Source organism: Eurosta solidaginis, chromosome 4 (genome assembly GCF_040869045.1).
Source record: "Eurosta solidaginis isolate ZX-2024a chromosome 4, ASM4086904v1, whole genome shotgun sequence".
Taxonomy (NCBI): domain Eukaryota; kingdom Metazoa; phylum Arthropoda; class Insecta; order Diptera; family Tephritidae; genus Eurosta; species Eurosta solidaginis.
Window position 1 is genome coordinate 24,501,276 of NC_090322.1, and position 26,585 is coordinate 24,527,860.

At 39.0% G+C, this 26,585-nt stretch overlaps 1 protein-coding gene and 1 long non-coding RNA gene across 3 annotated transcripts in view; both read right to left on the bottom strand.

Annotated features, from left to right (window-relative positions):
* Elys (AT hook containing transcription factor 1 homolog) overlaps positions 1 to 6,846 on the bottom strand; it is a 62,361-nt gene extending 55,515 nt beyond the window's left edge. Inside the window, exons 1-3 of one of the 2 annotated variants that reach the window (XM_067780679.1) lie at positions 6,704 to 6,846; positions 6,283 to 6,604; positions 5,599 to 6,198 (exon numbers count right to left, since the gene is read on the bottom strand). In XM_067780679.1, coding sequence (XP_067636780.1) covers positions 5,599 to 6,198; positions 6,283 to 6,436 — 754 coding nt within the window. In that variant the 5' untranslated portion in view covers positions 6,437 to 6,604; positions 6,704 to 6,846. Of the gene's footprint in view, positions 1 to 5,598; positions 6,199 to 6,282; positions 6,642 to 6,703 lie in introns of both variants that reach the window. The other variant, XM_067780678.1, reaches the window with a different exon arrangement.
* Positions 6,847 to 11,436: 4,590 nt separating this feature from the next.
* LOC137249337 (uncharacterized) lies at positions 11,437 to 21,446 on the bottom strand. The gene is made up of 5 exons (XR_010952347.1): positions 21,105 to 21,446; positions 20,536 to 20,709; positions 20,232 to 20,463; positions 13,194 to 13,374; positions 11,437 to 13,123 (listed from the first exon to the last, which is right to left on the bottom strand). It is a non-coding gene; the product is annotated as an uncharacterized lncRNA (long non-coding RNA).
* Positions 21,447 to 26,585: the final 5,139 nt, after the last annotated feature.

The following is a 26,585-nucleotide window of genomic DNA, read 5'->3' on the forward strand; positions in this document are numbered from 1 at the left end:
CGAAACAACAACAAAAATTGAAGAGAAAAACGAAACATCGCAGACAGTTACGAGCACAGACTTGAACATGATATTGGCTGCAATATCTGCACAAACATCGACAGTAGCATCAATGTCGTCGCAATTGGCATCCCAACTGGAAGCGCAAGAGGCACGTATAACAGAAATGTCATCACAAATATCCACAAATATGTCATCACAACTAGAAGAACAGAAAACGTATATGTCATCTCAACTAGAAGAACAGAAGACGTATATGGTATCCCAGATGGAATCACAAGAAACGCGTATGTCAGAAATGTCGACACAGATTACAGCGAAGATTGAAGCACAAGAGGCACGGATATCCGAAATGTCGGCTCAAATTTCAGCACAGATATCATCGCAAATCTCTGCTCAACTGGAAGAGCAAGAAGGACGTATTTCCTCGAAGTTGGAGGCGCAAGATACAAAAATTTTACAGTTTGAAGAAAAAATCGAGGCCGAGGTGGATGCTTTGAGAGGACGTATCGAGCAGTTGCACCTAAATCGCCCAGCAGTTTCAACGAGTAATCCAAAGGTAAAGACACCATCCTTTGACGGTTCTGTTCCTTTTCAGGTCTTTAAGCTACAGTTTGAGAAGACCGCAGCAGTGAACCAATGGAATGCTGAAGATAAAGTTGCAGCTCTGTTCGTGGCACTGAAAGGGCCTGCCGCGGAAATCTTACAGACTATTCCAGAGTACGAACGGAACAGTTATGACGCATTGATGGCTGCTGTAGAACGGCGATACGGAAGCGAACACAGGAAACAGATATTTCAAATAGAATTGCAAAACCGCTACCAAAAAGCTAACGAGACTTTGCAGGAGTTTGCTTCGGACATTGAAAGATTGGCTCATCTTGCAAATGCGGATGCATCCGTGGAATACACGGAAAGAGTGAAGATTCAGAGCTTTATAAATGGCATACGGGACATCGAAACGAAGCGAGCCACATACGCGAACCCAAAGCAAACATTTGCTGAAACGGTATCACATGCATTGACTCAGGAAACGGCCTCACTATTGAGTAAACCAGCATACAAAGCACGCCGTGTGGAAGTAGAAAGGCCAGAGTGGGTAGACGCAATATTGGAGGCGCTGAAAGGATCGCAAAAACGGAGTGAAAAAGTTATCAAATGCTTCAAATGCGGGAAGTCCGGTCACATTGCACGTCATTGCGATCTTGGCCTTAATAGTTCCAACAATGTGGGTGGGCGTAAACGCAAAGCTGGAGGAGATGAGCAAGAGCGAGTAAGAGGTAGAGAGCTAGATCCAGCTATTGAATGCCCTGTGATATCTGTGTCGCAAATTGGTAGAAAATCGAGCAGTCTTACCGTCAGAGGGAATGTGGATGGCAACGAACGAATACTGACTGTAGATACGGGCGCATCTCATTCCTTGATCCGATCTGACTTGGTCAACAGGAGAGTAAAACCGTTACCTGGAGCAAGGTTGCGTACGGTCACTGGCGAGTATAACCAAGTTCAGGGAAAAGTGATATGTGAAGTATTGATTGGGAAGGTCATGGTTCTACACAAATTCGTTGTGGCGGAGATCGTTGATGAAGTTATATTGGGAGTGGATTTCTTGGTTGACCATGACATCAAGATCGATATGCAGAGAAGGGTGATGCATTATGAGAACCAAGATGTGCCACTTAACTTTAGTTTGGAAAAAGGGTTCAGCAGTAATCGGGTACTGGTGGAGAAGACTCGACGAAGGCCACGAAATTCAAAGGTAAAGGTTGATGGAACAAATGGGCCAACCAAATCAAAACCGAAGGTACCTGTGAGAGAAACACTGGCATTGAAAAGCCCTAACGGACGTACTAAAACCAAGAAAGAATGCAATGGTGGTTTCAAGCCAAGGCACACTACTGTTGTGAAGCGTCGGAACGATACTGATTATGCAAAGGAAATCCGTCCAGCGCAAGCTCTGCGAAGTAATTCTTCATTGGCCAAGAAACAGATTGCGAGGGAACGATCCAGAATAATGAGTAGTAAGATGGAACACAGGTACGACAGGGAAAATAATTCGGAAGGTTTCCGGAATGGAGATTTGGTACTGTTAAACAACCCTCACCGGCGGAAAGGTGTCCCAAACCAATTTCGGTGCAGTTGGGAAGGCCCGTACAAAGTTGTGAAGAAGATCAGTGATACCATCTACCGCATACAAACCACTGGGAAACCACGGATTAGAAGGGTGGTACATTTGGAGATGCTAGCGGCGTTTAGATTGGGAGATTTGTCTGATCGGGACAATCAGACTTAGGTGGAGGGCAGTGTTACGAATATTAGCAAAACTGAGGAGTGCTGCCATCTCCAGGCCGATGCTAAGCAGTGACGTGAATTCACATCAATAATTCAATCATTATGTATCTACATAAACGAATCAATAATTGCGTCTACACATATGTACACATTCCGACGAGCAACATTTACATACAAGGCAGCGAGAGATGAGATGTCACACACCGATGAATTTACTTATACGCTTATGTGTGTGCGGGAGACTGTAAACTACAAACACATGCATATATCTTATCTGAGTTGTCACAAGAGAGAGCAATAATTTGTGCACGTAGTTGTGGCTGGCGATTTTGTAGCCGAAACAACTAGTAACTTCTGGAAATCGAAGAGCCTAGAAGTATGCAGCGTAAACTATAAAAGCGGTGCAGGCGAGTAAGAAGTAATTCAGTTTGATTTGAGTTGTCAAGCAGTTACGACTAAGACGATATCTAGCGAGCAATAGCAGTATTATTTTGAAAGTCAGTTTCATTTAAGCTATCAGTTTGGTTATTAAGCTATTCGTTGCACAGTTTGAGTGTTATTGTGAAGTATTTTAATAAAGGCCATTTTTTTCCATTATTCAATATTGGAGCTATTTATTCAACAGTTTAGCGATACGAACCTAGCAAAAGGGCAAATAAGAAGATTTGCAGCAAATACGTTACAATATATAATTCATTCCATTGTTGACAAAGTTAGACGAAGGGCCAACAGACGCGCACATAAACAAAAATTCAGCGCGTCACCAATTACCATCACCGCCAAAGAGGTTCAGGATGCCATCGGTCGTGCTAAACCATCTAAAGCAGTGGGTCCAGACGGCATAGTCATGACGATGCTTAAAAGCCTAGGAAAAGAAGGTTTCAAATATTTAGCACATGTCTTCAACCTGTCCCTTTCCACCTTTTTTATTCCCGAAAAATGTAAAATGGCCAAGGGGGTCCCGCTACTAAAGCCTGGGAAACCAGCTAACATAGGAGATTCATATCGCCCAATATCTCTCCTATCGCCAGTAGCCAAGACACTTGAAGCCTTTTTGCTACCCCTCGATAACCTTATTAAACTTAAAACGCTCACTACGCTACATAAATTAATATATATGAAGGAACCTGACTATCTGTATCGGAGGCTAAATTTTCTCCAGTCGTCTAGATCTGTTCTCCTTACCCACTTCAGACATCGTATGCTAATATCTGATCGCCAGTTCTTCATTAATTCCATACGTCTTTGGAACTCGCTCCCTTCTAGACTTAGGCTTATAAGCAATGCTCTGCTCTTCAATAAAGAATTAACAAGTTTTTATAATAACCTAGACAATTAAAATACTGATTCCTTCTAAGCAAATGTACTCTATCATTCCTTTATTTATCTATTTACTATTTATTAAATATATTATTTGTTGTAACCTTTTCTTAGCCATAGTCATTAGCTTTAAGTTTCAAGATTAGATTGTTCCTATTTTATGCCTTTTACCGACTAGCACTGTAAAATAATTTTTGTCAAATTGTTGTGCTGGGATGAATTGCCTAATAAGTACAAATACAATGTCATCAGCATGGCTTTAGAAAACTTCATAGTACAACCACCGCTCTAAATGCCATTAGCACCCAGATAAATTGCGGTTTAAATCAAAACCCCCACCATAGAACAGTACTCGTTGGGCTAGATCTATCAAAAGCTTTTGATACGGTCAACCATGGCACGTTACTGCAAGACCTGGAAGGGTCTACCCTTCGCCCAAGTCTTAAAAGGTGGACTGCAAATTATCTGGGTGGTCGGCAGGCATCGGTGCCATTTAGAAACGCAACATCAAAACCAAGAAGTATTAAACAAGGTGTGCCACTGGGTGGTGTCCTATCCCCACTTTTGTTTAACTTTTACATATCAAAGTTACCTTCGCCACCAGAAGGAGTTACTATCGTTTCCTACGCCGACGACTGCACAATAATTGCCACAGGCCCATGCCCACAGATCGGTGAACTTTGTAATAAAATAAACGGCTACCTCCCTGATTTCCCAAGTTTTTTCACCTCGCGAAACCTGACACTATCACCGACTAAATGATCGGCGACCTTATTTACAACATGGACGTCCCAGATGTGACCATTTTGAACATCCACGTCAAAGGCACTTCGCTACCGACTGTCTTACACCCCAAATATTGGATATGACGTTTGATCAGGATCTACATTTTGGTGAGCATGCAGCCGCAATTGTAGCGAAAATCCAAAGCCGTAATAAAATCCTCAAATCTCTTGCTGGCAGTACTTGAGGAAAAGATAAAGAAACGCTTATTACGACTTACAAAGCAATTGGCTAGCCGACTGCATGCTATGCGTCCCCGATACGGTCGCCAAGCCTAAAGACTACTCACTGGATGAAGCTACAGGCCTGCCAAAATACTGCCCTCAAAAGCCACAGGTTGTCTTCTTATGTCCCCAGAACACCATCTACATAATGAGGCGAGAATACTCCCCATTAAAGAGAGTAATGAAATGCCAACCAAACAGTTCATGTTGAATACCCAGAAACCTGGGCATCCCAGCAAACATCTGATTGATGAGCCAACACCGCCCAGAGGCTTAAGGAGTGATCTCCGTAAGCATTTTGAGGAAATATGGCACCTTACAACACAGCCGTATGAAGCCCAAAAACACAAGCAGGTCCTCAGTGAGCACCACAACCAGGCGTCGGACCTCTATGCAAGGAATTGCCCGGTGAATCCTGTACTAAAAGAACAATATCCAAAACTTCCAGAAGAGGAACGCACACTTCGTATGGAAACACGAGTCACTCTAGCTCAACTTCGATCTGGATACGTAACGTGTAACGTGTCCCCACATGACACCAACCATCTCTTCAACTGTATTGTTGCCTCTCGAGGATATTGATGACAATTTGTGATCGGTCGCACCTATTGGATGGGGCGAAGCACTGCTACAACAACAACAATCTATATTTACGTACTCAACTTTTTAATTCATTACATTTGTACTATAAATAATTACTTTTCGTTTTGTACTAATGCACTAATTAGTAAATGAAAATGAAAATAAACCATGACGACCTACAACAACTAGTTTAAAAAATAACCACTTATAACTTAAAACTCATTAATTAGTATACCATCTCTATATATTAAGCTAAGTGTTATTAGTATTAAGGCGAGCCGATGATCTTTTGTTACTAGTGTTCCTTTTATTATAAATTTGTTGATTTTTCGCCTCTTTTCTGTATAATAATAATAATACCTACAACACTAAAAAGACATTTTTGATTTTCACTTACCCTCAACCTGTAATCCAAAATGTAAACCATCTTGACGCGTCTGCCGGAATCTCCTATGTATGTCCGCAAGTGGCAGATTATAGTCAGCGATCTGACTTGGTGTTATACGATCAGTAGCTTGAGCCAATGACGTGCCTAACCGTTCTTCAAATGTCTCTAATATTTTATTTACATTCAAATCCATTAGCAAAATGATGCCCTCTTCACTGCCCACCGCTAAACAACCATCGAAATTCTGCAATAACGAACGGCGACAACAATTTCCACTCACAAAAGCGGTCGAAGTGACATGTATCGGTAATTCCATACAGCTTAGCACATGGCCACGTTCTATCGAATAGATAGCAATAAATGTGCAGCCACCACCTGCAGCACGAAAACATTCTAAACAAACAGCCAAAAGCACATCATCCGTATTTTGCAGCGGGAACAACTCCTCTACGCAACGTATACAACAATTGTCATAACCAAGCGCTTCCGTGAACTCATAAGTGGCAATAGTTTGGCCAGTACGTAGTGCAGTAACTTCCAATGCATTACCGCCGCTAGTTAGCCAACCCCAAGCGCCGCGGTTAATAATTCCCCCTAATTGCGGTGACGCTGTAATGTGTAACAAAAATAAAAATAAATGACTTTTCCATGAGCTGGCAAATGAAAATGAAAGTAAAAAAATGAAATATTTACCAGCAACACTATCTGCATCAGCTGCTCCTACAGCCACATTGTGTTGCTGCAAATGTTTTTTCTCACGCTGAGTTCCGCTAGTGGCCGGCTGCAATCCCCTTGTAGGGAATTTCAACGAACGTCCACCATCTACTGCAATCTCATACCACTCCATTTGGATTAAAATTCAACAACTTAGTTTGGTTCGTCAAAAAATCACAGGAATTTTTGCAAATATTTCAGTTTCATATAAATTTGTACAAAAAATAGAACAGCACGCGCGAACTTCGACAATGTTGTTTTCCTACTCTCCTACTCCTTGACCATTGGGTGTGTTCAATGACTGAAAACAAGGTATTTGACAGTTGAGAAATGAACTCCTACAAGTGAAAAACCTATTCAATCATTTGCTGTGTTTTTTTTTACATCTATATACACATACGCTTAAACTTTATATGAACTGCTAAGCGTTAAGCGGGAGTCATTGGTGCCGTATGTCGTATCGCTGTAGTTGTATCCCTAACTTAATCAGGGCCCGAATTACGTATTCCGTGAACTGAACACTCGTCTCTTAAAAGTACTTATTTGGTATTATACGTGAACGAATAGCTGCAATCGAAATTCGGTATTATGTGTTCAGTGAACGTACACAACAAATCGTAAACGTCAAAAAATTTCATACGATAGCATGGCGAAACGATAAAAGGTGGCAGCATGGTTACATAACTACAAACATATATAAAATTTCTATGTACTTTGTTTTTGTAAATTCGTTGGACAAATGTCAAAATCGTACTGCGCCGGAAGTTGATGTATCAAATCAAATAAAAAAGTTTATAATCAGCTGTCCCATGCTGCCACCTTGTATCGTTGCGCCATGTAGGATAGCAAGAAGACGTTCGAGTGCATTTAAAATTTGATGTGTTTTGAAAATAAACGAATTAGTTTATAGTTGTAACGTTTTAAATGTGTATTCAAAAAAGAAAAGTGATCTTACCACAAACAAAAACGCAAATTTCAAGATTAATGATGTAAGTCAATAAATAAAAAAAATAGTTAAAAGTGTTTATAATATAAAATATTTGTTTACCCAAAGAAAGCATCTAAATAAACTAAACTATAAGCAAAAGGAAATTGTGGGAGAGTTTATGCAGCAGCACCCCAACCTAGCCAAAAACGTCATTCCAAATTGTGCCCAAGGAAAGACTCGTGGAGATTCCAGAGCGGATGTTGCAAATCCAGGAGCGGACGCTACAGATCAGGGAAGAAAAATACAAACGTTGTTGTGCCCTGAACGATTTTCCGATTCCGAATAAAGGCATTAAATTTTGTACACATGTGTTTGTCTCTCTCCCATTCCAAAACGCTTACAAAACGTTGATTTTTTGTTTAAAAATTGTTTAGAATTAAGCGTGAAACAATCGAAACGGCTCGCTGCTTTTAAACTTACAAATGTAATTTCTAAAAGAAAGCTTTTTATAAATGATAATTTTTATTTCAATCATTTTAATATTAACAAATACATATGTGTATGTAAATATACATATGAACTTATACTGAATTTCGTGCATACATTAAATGAAGAAGGGCTACAATTCGAATGGGTAGTAGGAGTATCCAGGAAACGGCTTAAATGCAGCCATTCCCTCTCATGAATAAACGTTTATGGAAATAATTTGAAATTTTCCAAGTTGAAAAATATTGAAAAATAGTTTTCTCGCCTTTTTTTGTAAACATTTACAATTTACTTTCAAAACTTTTAAAATATATTAAATACTGAAAACGTTTATATAAAATTTAACACAACAAGTTTATTTTAAGTTACTTTTCAAAACATTTACAGAAATGCCTGTTGGGTATGGATATAAAAACTGAAATGGAAACGTTGAACCTTATTTTAATTTTGAATGAAAAAGTCTCTATAATTTTAAAGGATAGTATTTATTATATATATATATCTTTTTATTGAATTCCAGTCATATTTGTAGGAACTACAGTACCTTTTCTTTAGTATAGTTATTTTTATTAAAAACTATAAATTTAGTTATAAAAATCGTGTAATAATTTTAGCTAATAAATACAAAAAGACCTGATAAAATTTGTTATTCTTTTTATTTGTTATCTTACAGATACATATCGTTAGCTTAATTCATCTAACCAACAGATTTTGGTATGATATATTCAAATTATCCCAGTAAAAATATGAAAGAATTAGAACCAACAACAACGGCGTTTTAAAGAGTAATTTCTCCATATATTGAATATAAAAATATAAGGTTTTTGCTTTCCCTGAGAAATTTTAAATTTTTTGTAACCAAAATTAAATGTAATCAACAAGTAAAATATTTCCCACGATAAAAGTTGGCATTATGTTAGTATACAAGAGGTGGGAAAATCCCAACTTTTTTCTTGGAAAGACGGGGTGGCGCTTTGGAAACCTTGTCACAGCGAGCTTCGTTTCGCTTAAATTATTTTCGTTATTTTTTTTTTTAGAAAATTATTTGTCAGTATATAATAAGAATTGAACTAGTTTAAAGCTTACAATTTTACTCAAAATTCGGAAAATTTCAACGAATTTATGAAATAAATCGTTATATTCTTCGAGTCTTTTCTTCTATGTTTTCAATTGGATTTCGCACTCTTTGAATTTATCGTTAGATTCCTAAGCACGTCAACTTCATCTTTATCCTGTATTAACTCGAGAAGTGTTTTTGTTTAATACAAAAAGATAAAATTAATACATGAACGAAAATAGCAAATCTTTGGTTGCATTATGAATATGGACGATATTTACTATCAGATCGTCATTAGGCTGTTGTATTGTTTGAATTTCATTTTCTTGCTGATGAACCTTCAACTTCAGGTCCTTTCGTGCAGCATCTGATTGTATAAGGTCTTCTTTCGTTCGATAGAGCTGTGGACGAAGTTCAGAATAACGTACAGAACCAGCTTGAACAGGACCCAGTGATACACCATCATCACCAATTTCAGCAAGTGTATTTTCCAACCGACTAATTTCATCCTTCAGTTTACTAAGCTCTTGTTACATGTTAGATTTTTCTTCTATGAGTAATATAATCTGTAAAAAATCAAATTTAAAATAACTTTTTTTAAGTAAAACTCAATTGCACTAAATACTTTTTAATCAGATTTAAAACACTTTTTTATAATCGAAATTAGCTGTACTTGACGAACTAAGAGATGGACAGTCTCCATGCCAAGTTGACTCAAGAGTAGTGCTCGAATTATATTAGCTTGAAGTGATTCCCACAAGCACATTATTTGTCGTATATAATCTTGCTTGGCAACACAATTTACTGCACAACATAGTACAAGCTGTAATAAACGCTCGAGCTCACAAACAGGACCTCTATGCCAGGAATTGTCCGGCGAACCCAGTTCTTAAGGAAAAATGCCCAGAACTCACAGAAGAGGAAGCACACTCCCTGGCTCAACTTCGATCTGAATACTGTAACATGTTAAACTATCCAGTTTCAACCCCCACATTAATAATGTATGTCCTGCTTGCAGTGTTTCCCTACATGACACCAAACATCTCTTTAATTGCAATGTGGAACCAACGCCCCTAACACCCCTTTCACTCTGCTCCACCCATGTTGAAACTGCAAGTTTCCTAGGACTGCCGTTAGAGTATACTGATGACAATTTGTGAGTGGTCGCAACTATTAAAAGGGGCGATGCACTGTTAACACAAGAACAAGCACGTCACTTTTATTGCTTGATACCACACATATACAAGTTTTCTTTCTGTATTCGCTTGATAGCCAAATTTGCATTGACAAACTGAATTTCGGCACTCGATATTTTCGGGCTCCTTTTCATCGAATCATTGAGTTGATCGCGTAGAGAAATCGTTAATAACTAAAAAAAATAATAATTTAAATTTTTTACAGATTTAGATAGTTTTAATTGAACAACAACGTAAAGGAACCCAGGAGTACCGCTTCTTCGAACACCTTATAAAAATTGCTGTCATCTTTATTAGAATAACGAATAATTACAAGAGCGACGACTGCTAATATACTTCCAAATATATCGTGAGGTGGCAGAGAACGCGCCTTGACCCCTCTATCATTGATCCGAAGGCGAAAAAAACCATATTTTGAGTCTATCCAAAGATATTCCCGAAACCCCGAAAAATTACCCATAGCATTTGCGCAGCACACCTATAGGCATGAGCGGGCTTCGGCCGCGCTTATAAAATACTACCCCGGCTCGTGCAACACCTGTTTGGGGTCAATATTAAAGCCGTGCAAAACCCCTTTCTACACAACTTTTTTTATGTGAACAACATGTCGTTTGACGCCTCTTCCGATATTCTTGGACGAGTATTAGCAGTCCACCCCTGTTTTAAATTGTTATATTTAATATTTACATATAACAAAGAGCACATAATGTTCTATTCTATGCATAAGGGGAATGCGGGAGCGTAAGCGGCGTAGATGGTAATCTTCCCGCAGGTACAATTGTTTGAACAAACTACGGTAAAGGTCTAGTTGAGGGGTCGACTGCTAATACGCTACCAAAAATATTGAGACAGGTGTCAAAAGACGCGTATTGACCTCGAAAACAATAATCCGGCAACTAGGAGAATCTCTCTACCACCTCGTATTTATATTTATTGTTAAATCACTGTGCACTCATCACTAGAATTACCTGCGTTAATTTCTTGGAATCAGCACTTGTTTTTCCCTTGTAGATACCTTTAAAATATTTTTTATGCATTTATTCCACATGTAATTTTTTTGTAAATAAATAATTTGTATTATTTACAAATAGAAATTGACATTTAAATGTCAAAATTTCTATTACAAATCACCATTCAATCTATTACTGCCCTACAAGACAGGTACCCGTTCCCTAATCGATTACTTAATCGTCATCAATAACTTGTTCACCAATTATCGTCTTAATGACTTTTACATTGCTGTCGTGAAAAAGGTAACGCATGTGCTCTCAAAATAGTGTACGTGTGACTCTCTTTCTCGCTCTTACCTATTGTGTTTTCGACATTCCTTCTCGCTCGATGTTATTTACATTTTTAAGTTACTTCATCAGTTATGTTTTCGTTATCGCTAACCAAAACATATGCAACAACAACAACACGGGTAACTGGTCTATCGGTTTCCCGTATCGGTTACCTTCTGTCAAATCGCTTTTTCTATGAATGAAACGCGTCCTTTATGTTCAGATAATATTTAATTATAAATTATTCATATATACAATGTTTTTTTAGAATTTAAATTATTGCCTTATTACTCTAGCGAACTTTACATATGTGAATTTTTATATTTATAAACTATATAAATACATTAACGTCTATTCATAGTCGTGCCCTTTCCGAAACCTTGTTTTGAAGTTCTTATTTTTCCTGCGCTGGTAGTGTTGCTCATCAGTTTGCAGTCATATTAGTTTGGTAGGTATAGTAACATCAGACGTAGGGAAATTAGGAAGCATGTCAGGAGTATCACCAGAATCCAAAGAAGCATGGTGATTCATTTCGTCACCTCCGTTTTCTTCCATATCCGGATTCATTCCAAACTAGTAATTATAAATATCTTGTAGATGCCACATAGGTGTAACCATACCCTCAAGATATTTCCGTTCAAATCTTGTGGTGTACACGTAAACTTGTATTTGTTCTAAATTATTCACCACATTCTAAACATAGAAAAGATGTATTAAGTGTTTGCGTAAATACCATTGTGATTACAATATGGACAAACATTCAATTCTAAATTTTTCGTTGTTACATCAATTGTTTCAGCGTGTTGTACACGTAAATAAAAATTCATACTTGAATGTATTTTCGTCTTCCAATTGCATAATTTACATTTTAAATAATGACTATTAGGCATATGAGAAATCTCATGGTCCAATAATTTGTTGAAGCTTGGTGTAGCTGCTTGAATATCACAAAATTTACATTTTGCACCACGTTCGTTATATTTAAATTGTAAATGTTCTGGTTTCTCTACACGATGCATAAAGTTTAGATGCTTTTTCCAACAATGTGCTGAATTTAATTGAAATACATACATTGGGCATTGTCTCATGATAAATTTTCCATAAATATACTGAGCCTCTTTATGTAGGCTCTTTTCTTAACATCTAATTCTGGTCGTACCGGATATGACAGTTTTGCTTCAGGTTATAATCCACACTCATACTATTTTCAGATTCTGTTTCATAATTATCATCATTTTCAACATTGGACTTTGCATCAACATCATTATCATCATCGTCATTTTTTGATAACTCTGTTTTAAGCTTCATATTTATCAAAGGTTCATCTTCCTTAGTATTAGAATTAGAAACATTGTCATCTTCGGTTAAGTTTTTATCAAGTTTAGCTTTTTTCTTAGGTTTAAATTCTTTACTATCCGTACTAGAATTAATACCATCAACATTTTTCGTGGTCTGTTTGAGTTTTTAAATTTGCCAATGGTTCGCCTTTATCAATATTAGAATCAGAATGGCCTTGGCCATCTTCACCGTGTTGCAAAGTAGGCGACACATGTTGGTGTTGATGTTTGCGCATATTGCGGATATGTTGGTGGTTCACTAGTCATTAATTGTTTAGAAGTTTCAACTTGTTGCGTTTGTTGTTGTTGTTGCTGGCTGATGATGTGGTGTTAACGTTTGTTGTACAATTTATTCGGGTGATTGCACATATTGTTGGTGTGTTATAGTGCTGGAAAACCTTTCGATATTGAAAGTCCTTGATTAGTGTAATCCCCACGTAGTGAACTACTCCTGTGACCGCGTCCGCGGTAACTATTACATCTGAAGGCGCTTAAGTTACAGGCATAGCTGACATCGCTTATATAACAGGTTGACTCTAAAGTAAAAACCAAAACAAAATATTAGAATCAGTGTTTATGAATAACATATTTAAAATAAGCTCTTACAACAACGTGATCGGTGGCTACATCCCCGTGAAAGTAGTGTGGTGTTCCTCCTTGTATAAACGTAGATACTGGATGTGCTCAACCGTGCAGTTTTCTTCTAATTTGAGCAAATGTATGTTCTTACAGCCACAGCTGGAATATTTGGGATATTTCTATCCTCACATCATCAAAATCAAATTACCTAGAATGAAAAAGAAACTCATATCAGTAAGAATAGATTAAAAGTTTTTAATATAAGCCGAAAAGTGTTCCATAAATAGAGCTCCACACATAGCTCTTTTCCAAAGGCACAAGAGAAATTTCAGATAACTAGAATCAGGACCTGGTAAAGTAACTTCAAAGGCGATTTAGTCGCCACTACTTCGTATGCGCATTTCTCTACGCTCCCTTTCGGCATGCATCATCAATTTCGTCATTACTATAAAGGCCATCTTGCTCACAGCAATCCAACAATCTATTTGTCCGCAAATTCGTGGAACTAAATTCCTAATGGAAGGTTCCTCTCCAAAAACTCTGTTTACAGACAGTCTTTCGCCGTGAAAACGCGGGCAGTGAAATATTACATGTTCTGCGCTTTCCAATTCGGACGGACAGCTTGGACAGAAAGGATCCTCCTCTATCCCACGCTTATGTAGATATTCCTTCAAGCCACCGTGCCCGCTCAATATCTGTGTGAGATGGTAATTTAGTTTGCCGTGTTTTCGCTCGTACCATTCCGCTATATTCCGGACTAGCATGAAGGTTCAGCGCTCTTTTCTCGAATCTTCCCGCCGTTCTTGCCACCTAACTATTGTTCGTGACCTTGCGCTTTTCTTAGCATCTTCAGATGGTCGGCTGAACCCAATGCCATACAGATCGGCCATTTCACCTGAGAGTAGATCTACTGGGATTTTCCTGGATAAAACATGGATCGCGTCGTCGGAACAGCACATGCTATTCGTATAGCAGTAATGCGGTAGGCTGCTAGTATATCTTTTTGGTGGACCATTTTAGATCTGTGCCATACTGGTGCTGCATATAATATTATAGAGCTGGTTACGTTGGATAATCGCTGACGGGTAGCTTCGCTTGGGCCGCCGATGTTGGGCATTATTCGCGTTAGGGTTCCACTAACTCTAGAAACTTTGTCCCCCACCGCCCTGAAGTGCTCCCTAAAAGTTAGTTTTGAGTCAATGATTACTCCTAGATATTTCAAGGAGGGCTTTGAATTTATTTGAAAATCTCCTATGGTTAGGACAAACTCATCCACACTCCGCTTTGAGCTCATCAGAACCACTTCTGTCTTATTGCTAGCCATCTCCAGCCCCGTGTTCGTCAACCATTCCGTTATTCTTCCCATGGCGTCATTACATAATGCTTGGAGCAGATTCAAGTTTCTTGGCCACTGCTACTACGACAATATCATCTGCATAGCCGACAATTTCCGTGCCTCCGGGAAGGTCGATTTGTAGCACCCCGCCATACACCGCATTCCAAAGAGTTGGACCTAGAACAGATCCCTATCTAATCTATCTATCTATCAAATTATTCGGAGCAGGTACGGAACTTGTCTTGGGACACCCAAAGTGCACCCACGCTTCTCATGGCTCCAGCGGGTTAGCGGCTTCCTAGAACTTAAGCCACTTGCTGCTTCTAGATCTGACATCTGTCAGCTGGAGTCTTAGCCCGGCAAGCGCAGGGCACGAGCACAGAATGAAATCGATCGTTTCCTCCTCCAACTCGCACTTCCTACATCTGCTATCACTCACCAAGCCTAATTTAAAGGCATGTGACGCCAGAAGGCAGTGTCCAGTAAGAATACCCGTCATGAGTCTAGTCTACAGTTTAATGATAATAAAAACATAAGAATCAGTGTTTATGAATAACATATTTTAATTAATCTCTTACAACAACCTGATCGGTGGGTACATCGCCATGTAGGTAGTGTGGTGTTCCACCTTGTATAAACGTAGGTACTGTATGTGCTCAACCGTGCAAATTGACATTAGCAGTAACATTATTTACATAAACATAGCTTGGTATTTGTGCAGGCCTCAATATAGCATACATTGGTCCAGTTCGGTGTGCACCAGCCACTGGTACAAACACTTTTGAATGCATAGCTTTCATATAGGATGTATGTCCAGCAGTGCTCCGGTTGTGCCAATATGTAATGGGCTGCTCCGTCTCTTGGTACGGCTGTATAGGTATAGGCGGGGGGGAATGGAGCCAGAGTTTTCGGACCCAGAACCAAAATATCAGTAACTCTAAAAGCACATCCGAGCATTTTCGAGCGGAAGTATTCGCCATAAGTTAGTGTGCTAAGCTGAACCTTCAGCGCTGATACCCCAATGGAACAATTGCCATACTCAGTCAGGCAGTCAGGTTCCACTAAAGGCACTTGCGGCGTTCGAAATAAAGTCAGCACTTGTCCTTCAGTGCGTAGAAAAGCTGAATCAATTAGGAGCACACAACGTAGTACTGTTGGCCTGAGTCCTAGGCCACAGGGGAGTGGAGGGCAATGAGCAGGCGGACTCCATGTTTAATTTGTTGCGTCTCTCCCACAAATTGTCAACCCCCCAGCAGATCCTTGCAGCGGGTCTGCGCCATACTCTCCTCTTCCGGGAAGGTATCGACCCCAATCCGGGTCCTTCTCCTGACCCCAGTACTGAGAAATGGGTTTGCTGCGTTTGCCGGAAAAGAATATTTTTAGGACGGTCATATATATAAGGGCCTGAAATATTTCAATGAACTTCCTAATCACATAAAAAGTAGTAATAACTTCAATACTTTTAAAAAAAGTTTATTGGAGCATTGTAAAAACCTTCCAATAAGATAGTTTTTTTTCTTTTATTTTTTTACATGATATACCGATACTGGAGCGCGAAAAGGGAATGGTAATAATGGTAGCAGCAAAATACAATGCATCCGGCCCTAAGGAAAAGAAAATCGGACGCCACCTGTAACTCCAGACAGTTCCAACAACTAATTTCGCTGGAATTCGGTATTTCCAGCTGGTATTTACTGTTGCTGATCGGAATCATTCGCATTCCGACAGCATAAATATAACAATAAAATTATATAATGTGTAACAAAAATAACGAAAATAAGGCCAAATAAAAGTTGGAGCAAGGGGGATTGGAAACACGTCCTTTTCAACCTCCCATTATATGTTGAGCTGTGCTAATCGGAATCTTCATGTATTCCGACAGCGTCTTTACTAAACAAAGTTGAGGGGTGATTGGATACACTTATTTTCAATTTCCAACATCCAAAGACATGTTTAGCTGCATTGATCGGAGACTAATACATTCCGAAAGCTTAAAATACACATATAATTGAAAAATATAAGTTCCAAATTTTGTTGCCTTAAGCTGGGAGCACTGGAGGATTGGAAACGCGTCCTTTCCGACCTTCCTTAAATGACTGGCTCCCAGACTCGTCCCTTTGTCACGCTAGTAAATATGCTGATCGGAATCACATGGCATTCCAACAGCATATTCAATAGTATAAGTGATTATAACAATGAATTGCACTTAGTAGTTTAAGTTTTAGGCCTAAACAGCCGTAATAATAAATAAATTAAATTAAAAAAATAAATACTCTTGTCAGTGTTTCACGTGCAAGGGATGGTTGCATCGGACAGGTTGCTCTGGGCTAGATTCCTCGGAACTTTTATAAATCTTTTGTGGCTCTTGTTGTTCACGGCCTCATTACATTGAGGAAATACGGCACCTGAGAAAACAGCCGTATGAAGCTAAAAATCACAAGCATGTCTTCAGTGAACTCCACAAACAGGCGTCGGACCTCTATGCCGGTGATTCCTGTACTCAAAGAACAAAACTAGCAGAGGAGGAACGCACTCTCCCTAGGGAAACGAGAGTAGTCACTCTAGCTCAACTTCGAGCTGGATAACGTAACAGGTTAAACTCTTACCTATCCAGAATCAACCCCGACATACAAAACATTGTCCTGCTTGTAATGTGTCCCCACATGTCACCAACCATCTCTTTAACTGTATTGTGCAACCAACGCCTCTAACACTCCTCTCATTATGGCCCACCCCTGTTGAAACAGAAAGTTTCTTTGGACTCCCGTTAGAGGACATTGATGACAACACGGACAACACGGAAAGAGAGGCAGCAACTGCATGACCCATCGATCCCGAGCTGTTCCTGCCAGTTGGCCCACAGGGGCATTTATTAGCAGAAGGGAGGGAAAAGAGAGAACACTGGCGCAATATGCCAGGCCTGAGTCAATCTAAGTTACTGTTAGGGGGTTACAGCACAACTCGATATAGGGCATTAATAGGCCTCTCAAAAAGATAACCTAAAAACCCCAACGGCTATTCTTACAAGACACTGTAGACTGAACAGTCACATGCAAAAACTGGGTATAGTATCGAACAACAGCGCGTCACCAATCACCATCACCGCTAAAGAGGTTGAGGACGCCATTGGTCGCGCTAAACCATCCAAAGCAGTGGGCCCAGACGGCATAGCCATGCCGATGCTTAAAAGCCTAGAGAAAGAGGGTTTCAAATATTTAGCGCAGGTCTTCAACCTGTCTCTTTCCACCTTTGTCATACCCGAGAAATGGAGAATGGCCAAGGTGGTCCCGCTACTAAAGCCTGGTAAACCAGCTAACATAGGAGAGTCGTATCGTCCGATATCTCTCCTATCGCCAGTAGCAAAGACGCTCGAAGCCATTTTGCTCCCTTATTTCCAAGCAAATTTGCAACTAGCCTCCCATCAGCATGGCTTCAGAAAATTCCATAGCACTACCTCCGCGCTAAATGCCATCAGCACCCAGATAAATTGCGGTTTAAATCAAAACCCCCACCATAGAACAGTACTCGTAGCGCTAGACCTATCAAAAGCTTTTGATACGGTCAACCATGGCTCGTTACTGCAAGACCTGGAAGGGTCTACCCTTCCCCCATGTCTTAAAAGGTGGACCGCAAATTATCTGGGTGGTCGGCAGGCATCGGTGCTATTTAGAAACGAAACATCAAAGCCAAGGAGAATTAAACAAGGTGTGCCACAGGGTGGTGTCCTATCCCCACTTTTGTTTAATTTCTACATATCTAAGCTACCTTCACCACCGGAAGGAGTCACAATCGTTTCCTACGCCGATGACTGCACAGTAATGGCCACAGGCCCAGGCCCACAGATCGATGAGCTATGCAATAAAATAAACGGCTACCTCCCTGATCTCTCCAGTTTTTTCGCCTCGCGAAACCTGGCATTATCACCGACTAAATCTTCCGCGACCTTATTTACAACATGGACGTCCCAAATGTCGACCATTTTGAACATCCACGTCGATGGCTCTACGCTACCAACTGTCCTACACCCCAAAATCTTGGGTGTGACGTTTGATCAGGATCTACATTTTGGTGAGCACGCAGCCGCAATTGTTCCGAGAATTCAGAGCCGTAACAAAATCCTCAACTCCCTTGCTGGCAGTACCTGGGGAAAAGATAAAGAAACGCTCATGACTACATACAAAGCAATTAGCCAGCCGATTACGTGCTACGCGTCACCCATATGGTCGCCAAGCCTAAAAATTACCCACTGGAAGAAGCTACAGGCCTGCCAAAATACTGCTCTCAGAATTGCCACGGGCTGTCTTCTTATGTCCCCAGAACACCATCTACATAATGAGGCGAGAATACTCCCCATCAGGGAAAGAAACGAGATGCTGACCAAACAGTTCCTGTTGAATACCCAGAAACCTGGGCATCCCAACAGACATCTGATTGACGAGCCAGCACCGCCTAGGGGCTTAAGGAGTCATCTCCGTAAGCATTTTGAGGAAATACGGCATCTGAGAACACAGCCGTATGAAGCGAAAAAACATAAGCAGGTCCTTGGTGAACTCCACAAACAGGCGTCGGACCTTTATGCCGGGAATTGCCCGGTGAACCCAGTACTCAAAGTAAAGTATCCAAAACTTGCGGAAGAGGAACGCATACTCCCCAGGGAAACGCGTGTCACTCTGGCTCAACTTCGTTCTGGATACTGTAACAGGTTAAACTCTTACCTATCCAGAATCAACCCCGACATACAAAATGTATGCCCCGCTTGCAATGTGTCCCCACATGACACCAACCATCTCTTTAATTGTAATGTGGAACCAACGCCTCTAACACCCCTTTCCCTATGGTCCACCCCTGTTGAAACAGCAAGTTTCCTTGGACTCCCGTTAGAGGATATTGATGACAGTTTGTGATCGGTCGCGTCTGTTAGGTGGGGCGAAGCACTGCTACAACAACAACAACAGTATCGAACAACACATACCGATTTTGTGATGGATCAGCAGACGGTGGACCATATCCTTCTAGATTGCGGCGCAATTTCAAGACGTAGGGCTAAGTTTATGGGCTCACCATGGCCAGAGCATTCCCACATTTAATCCCTCAAGCAAAGAACACTGCTGGGGTTCATCAAGGAAGTCGGCTAGGATGAGGTGCTGTGAAGGAGATGTGCAAGTCACTGTGCAATCCTCAATAAATGATCTATCTATCTACGTTCCGGTAACAAGCACCTTTGTGGTACTAGCCCCTCCATCTCGGGAACTATTGATATGACTACATTAAACCTTCTAGGGATTGAATATTAATAATGCCGGCAATGCGAAAGTCTGCTAAAATGCACCATTCTCCATGGAATGCTCGATATATAACTTTCCACGTTTTGAAACATGGATGAAAAGAGCAAAATTTACAATAATTTTAACTGGCTGTGGGTAGTAAGGTGTTGATGTCCTCTCTTAACGCAATGTAATGACAACTGCGATGTAGGGAAAATGACAAAAATCTTACAAATCTACTGATAATAATTCATTTTTCCTCCCCTTCTATGCAGTTCTATGCATACATACATATGTATTTTTCTCTCCAAATGCTAATTAAAAAAATTAATTGGTTTTCACATGAACTTCGAACTCTGTCGTATTTGCATTCTTCAGTTGATTATCAACAAAAGCATGACAAATTATCACTAAAAAATTCATACATGTTGCTTATATATTTAATATGGTAGCCAATTTACTTACCCTTTCTGGTGCGATGATTCCTGGACAATCGGGCCTGACTAGACGCGATTTTTTTTTGCCTTAAGAGAGCGTGCTTATCGCGAACCCTATCATGTTATGGCACAACTTTGGTGATGCAAAAAATCAAAGACATTTCTGCTTCTAATGCTTCTAGGATAGCAGCAGCAGCTCCCGGTGGCACCACATAAATAACAGTTGCAGGCCGATCAGTTGCCTTTTTTGTTCCGGCTACCTATTCAATTTTAATTCACATTACATTATCTACTATTGCAATTTTTAATCACTACAAATCAATATAAATTACCGAAGCAAATACTGGCAAACCAAGATGCGTAGTTCCACCCTTTTTTAGGGAAATACATCCAACCAGTTTGGTACCGTATTCCAAAGCATGTTGCTTGTAAAGTACCTTGTTTTTGTAGATATCCTTTGATTTTGGCATATTCTGAGCTGAATCGCAACCCGGCGGAGATGCTATCTATTAGAATAATATAACATTTTTTTTATTATTTAAAAATGCACATACGTATGAATGAAAATCAGAAAGTAAATAATGTTGCTGTTGTTGTAGCGATAAGGACACTCCCCGTTATCGACTTTGGTGGTCCTTTGCCGGATGCAGATCGGGTACGTTCCGGGAACCATTAAGGTACTAGCCCGACCATATCGGGAGCGATTTAGTTGACATAAAACCTTGTAGGCCATCCCGTCGATTCTATACAACTTAATATGGTAACGATTTAAAAGACGGTGCACCACCCAATTTTTATCAAAAATTATCAAACGTGGAATCAAAAGGCGCGCCTCGAGCTCCGTTTTTATTATTATTTGATATTTTTAAATTAGGTGGTGTACCGTCTTGTAAAACTTTACCCTTAATATTATTTTGGGCGAAGGCCGCCAACGCAAAAAGATGGTCTCTGCAGCAATATTCTTAATTTCCGTCACATGTCACAACTCAAATTAACTTAATGTTATTTTGGGCGAAGGTCGCCAACGCAAAAAGGTGTTCTCTGCAACAAAATTTTTTATTTCCGTCACATGTCACAACTAAAAGCACAAGATATTTTTCGTTGTAAACAATTTATATTTTTTTTGCGTTTCAATGTTTTCCGGAATAATTAATGAACTGTCATTTCGATGACAGCATGAAACGTCGATGTGTTAGTGGAGAGCGAAAAAAGCTTTGAATGTGTGGGTGAACTGGTTACCTCCGTCTTGTAGGGTGTCTGTCATAAATTACGATACGTTACTGAACGTACCACATAATACCAATATTGCCATACGTACGATCAGTCACGTAATCTTTATTCGTACGATTGCCGTTTCGATCGCGGAAAACGTAATTCGGGCCCAGTTGTTTATCGTTACGACGGTAAAACAAAAACCAATTGGTTGGCTACGATACGGTTACGACCTTAAAGGGCGAATTAATGGTGACTTATAACCATAAAGCCATAACCAGATAAAACAGCTGATCGAACCTACCTTATGGAAATTAATGTAATCGATTAATGGTGCCATACCATAACGGTAACTCGCTTACATTGATTTCCTTAAGGCAGGTTCGATCAGCTGTTTTATCTGGTTATGGCTTTATGGTTATAAGTCACCATTAATTCGCCCTTAAGCTGGAGACATTGGTGCTTTATCGGTAACCGTATCGGTAACCTTATAACAGCTGATTTGACCAACCTTATGGGAATCAATGCAATCGATTATTGCAGGCATGCTTAACCAACGAAACGATATCATTTCGTTACGATAATCAACGTTAATAAACGAAACGAAGTCATTTCGTTTCGTTTATTAACGTTAAGATCGTCAAATTAACGAAATGATTTCGTTTCGTTTTCTGCCATATCAAAACGAAATCAAATCGTTTATGTTGATTATTAATTTCAAACTATGCTGGCAAAGCTGATTGATGGCGGAGTCATTAAAGGTGAAAGCATTAGCCAAGCTGATTGCAACTTTTCTCATGAATTTTGACAGTACAAACATTTCTCAGAGTATTTTTGACATTACCACCAACGAATTACACAAACAAATTACATAGAGTTTGTGTGTGTATGTGCGCTCGTTGTTGCCACCTTACGGCTTCACCATGGCTATAGCATTGCCAGCACAATTCAAACATAAAGTATCACGTTTTTGTTAACGTTTTTAACGTTAACGAAAGCTTTTCGTTTCGGTTAAAAACGAGATACAATTTATCTTGATAATTTCTTTATCGATAATATTTCGAAGTGTTTCAACGGAAACGGTGGAAATTTTTTGATAAACGATTAGCTTAACGTTAAGGTGCATCCCTGGATTATTGGTGCCGCTAAAGTCTTAACCGTATCTTAAGGGCGAATTAATGGTGACTTATAACCATAAAGCCATAACCAGATAAATCAGATGATCGAACCTACCTTATGAAAAGGAATGTAATCGATTAATGGTGCCATGCCATAACGCCATAGCCAATCAATTGGTTTTTGGTTTCTCGCCATATCCATAACCTAAAAATATTTGAGTTGGTGAATTTAATAATTTTTTGTAGATTTTCTTCATTATTTTTGGATACGTTATGACAAAGATACTTATTTTTTGTGGAATATGTTTGTAATTTTTTGCGTTTTCATCATTTTTATGAATGTTTCACGATTTTTAGAATAAGGCACCATTAATCGATCACATTGAGATGGTTATGGATATGGGTATGGTTACGACTATGGCGTTAGGGTTAAGGAAGTTTAATTTGGCTTTTAAGGCCGAATTTATGGTGACTTATAACCATAAAGCCATAAACAGATAAAACAGCTGATCGAACTTACCTTATGGAAATCAATGTAATCGATTAATGGTGCCATACCATAACGCTAACTTGATTACATTGATTTTTAGCCAACCAATTGGTTTTTGGTTTACCGTCGTAACGATAAGCAGCTGATTACGTTAGGGATACGACTACAGCGATACGACATACGGCACCAATGACTCCCGCTTTAAAAAAAAAAAAAAATTACTCCCGCTTTAAACTTTAAATATACTTCTGAAATTGCTGCGCATAAAATTAGTTCTACTAAATTTCAATACGCATTATACTCAGATGCAACTGAAATATGTGTATATGTTTCACCTCTACACTAATTCTATGTTTTACCTCTACAAATGGTGTGTGTCCACTATTCACCGCAACCGATTCAGCTATAGGTTATACACTATGGGGTCACCAGAGGTGTGTGTCTCCGCTTTTCGGTATATGTTCTGTAACTAGTTATTTAACCCCATTAAACATTACCTAAGTGAGGATAGGCGTTCTTTTTTACCCGCAAACATGGCTTTTGTGTACAATGCATCAACATATTGATTCATAAGGGTCACATTGTTGTTACATTTGCATGTTAAAACTCTATCCGTATCTGGATCACGTTTCATTGGAACACGAGGAATGAACCGTCTTAGAAGTGACAAAGGTGTTCTGCCCTGTTAATTTCGCTAACTCACTTAAGGGACAATTAAACTTCCATAACCCTAACGCCATAGGCGTAAACATACCCATATCCATAATCATCTCCAATGTGATCGATTAATGGTGCCTTAACAAAAAATCGTGAAAATTGCATAAAAATCAAGAAAACGCAAAAAATAACAAACATATTCCACAAAAAATAAGTCTCTTAGTCATAACATATCCAAAACAATGATAAAATCTACAAAAAGTTATTAAATTCACCAACTCAAATATTTTTAAGTTATGGATATGGCCAGAAACCAAAACCCAATTGGTTGGCTATGATATGGTTATGGCGTTAGCGTTATGGTATGGCGCCATTCATCGATTACATTGATTTCCATAAGGTAGGTTCGATCAGCTGTTTGATCTGGTTATGGTTTTATGGTTACAAGTCACCATTAATTGGCCCTTTAGCCGCGCCATATGTTGATGATGCAAAACTGGCCCAACCAAAAAGGACTATCAGCCAGTGCACGGACTTTACCACTTTATTGGTAGATCTACCAACTTTTTAGCCCATTTTAATTTTCTACCACTTCTACCACCAAAGCCCAAAAATCTACGAACATTTCAATATTTTCGCATTGAAACCAAAAACTGCGATCATTAGAACCAATTTTGAAAAATTTGTGCACAAATTAAAACCATTGTTTATGAAATACCTAAATGTAGTAAATGAGCACGCAAATATTTTCCTGCGCTATTTTCATCAGTTTTTTTTTGGAAAGTTTTGAACGAAAATAAAAAAAGTTTTAGGTAAACGGTAACATGCCGAAGTCGGTTATTGTGTGGCAGTATTTTTGGTATATTGGAAAATTGTTGTTGTAATTAGACGTTTCGGTAAATTTTCGTCAGTATTTCAAGCTCGAAGCAAGAAAACAAGTATCGTATAGGCATAAGCTTTGTATATACAAATTTTAACGCATTTTTTTGTTTTGTTTACATTTTTTTTTAACGCTATTTCCGTGAATTGCGCTTCATTATAAGTTCTGAATTGGTTTGTACAAATTTAAACTGTAGCTATTTTTTTCTTGGAAACAAAAATTTACCAACTTCTACCATTATTTTAATTTTTCGTCTACCAACATTATCTTTTTAAAAGTCCGTGCACTGCTATCAGTTAATTGACAACGCCAACAAAAACGTAGGCTTTTTAATTCCCGTTGACTCAAAAGTTTTTAGTTACTTTGGCAGTGGCCATGGTTCAATTATGTACAGGTTGGCTCATCTCATCAGCTGATTTTATTTATGTCATTGCATGGTCGAAGGGATTGTCAAAAGGAGATGGCAAACTCAAAATGAAACCAAACATTGGCAACATTTTACTTACACATACAAAAACTGCTAAGTTTTATGTTTCCATTCCATACCATTCGCACCAACACCAATGCACAGATTTTGACAATTTGAACAGACATATTTTGTTGCTTTACAGATGAGCCAACCTCTATATAGTTGAAGCATGGCAGTGGCGTTACATTGCTTGTGAATAAAAACATAGATATAAAAACGTGTGTTGTTGACACAACGTAACGCTAAAAGGACGCAAAATTGAAAGAAATTTGCCCCTAACTCGTTTTCAAATTTTTGTTCTGCGTGATATGTCAGTTTGACGTGTACATATATGTGTGTACTGTCGCAATGCATGCTTGATTTGGTTATGAAAAAATTTCGTTGTTTTATTTTGCATTAAGAAAAGTCGTGCGTTTATATTAAATCGAATTGTAATGCAATTCGATAGCAGTGAGTACCCGATATTTTTATAACGATGGTTGAAAAGAGTAGGGGGAGGCGGGATAGCCTAGAAAGTTCAATGTGGTCATATTAACGCCCGAGATGGTCGGGCTACTGCCTTAATGATGTTTTGTGACTGGAACGTCCGGATATATATTCGGCAAAGGTTTATTAACATCGAAAATACTCCAAAACCTTTAGTGTGTCTTTATCGTTAATACAACAACATCAAGTACTTATTTGATACTTTCGACTCACTATTTGAAACATGGTAATTGGATTGGTTTATTAACGTAAAATATAACTTTAGAAAAAACTTTGTAAAATGGGTGTGACACCTACCATATTATATTATTATTAGCTTCTTTTTTTAGCCGTAGCTATTTAAAACTTTCAGGTACAGTTTAGTAATACAAAATCGGTAATCTTAGCGATAGCTAATTGGCTCAATGTGAGCTATAATGTTCTCTAATATGATATATTATCAGTCTTTTAAATACATTAATATTTCTTTCGTTTTTTATATTGCTTGGCAATTCATTAAAAAGTTTTAGGCCTTTATACATTAAAACATTTTGTGCCTTATTGGATTTATAAAATTTAATGGTAATAGTCTAGTTGAGGGGTCGACTGCTAATACGCTACCAAAAATATCGAGAGAGGTGTCAAACGACGCGTCTTGACATCAGTATTAATAATCCGAAGGCGGAAAATAAAAATTTTAACGCGTTCAAAAAATATTAACGAAAAACCGAAAAAAGACTCGCGGGTACCTTCGAAACCGGGGGTCGGATCCATGGAATTTTTGCGCAAAACACCTTTCTGCGTTGGCTGCCTTCGGCCACGCTTATAAAAAATAAGCCTGGGCTACGCCATGCCAAGTCCGGGTGTGTGGTATAACCGTGGCTACCGCCACGGTGATGCACAAATTTTTTTTATGGGTACAAACAAAACAACAACCACATGGAAATCGCCAACTTCAACTGCAAATATCTCCAGACAGAGATAAAAGGGGTTGCACATCTCCTACATATGCTATTTGGCTCGTTAAGTACTTTGGTAGTAGTTGATATTTCATTTTAAACACAAAAAGAAGTACGTTCATAATTGTTCTT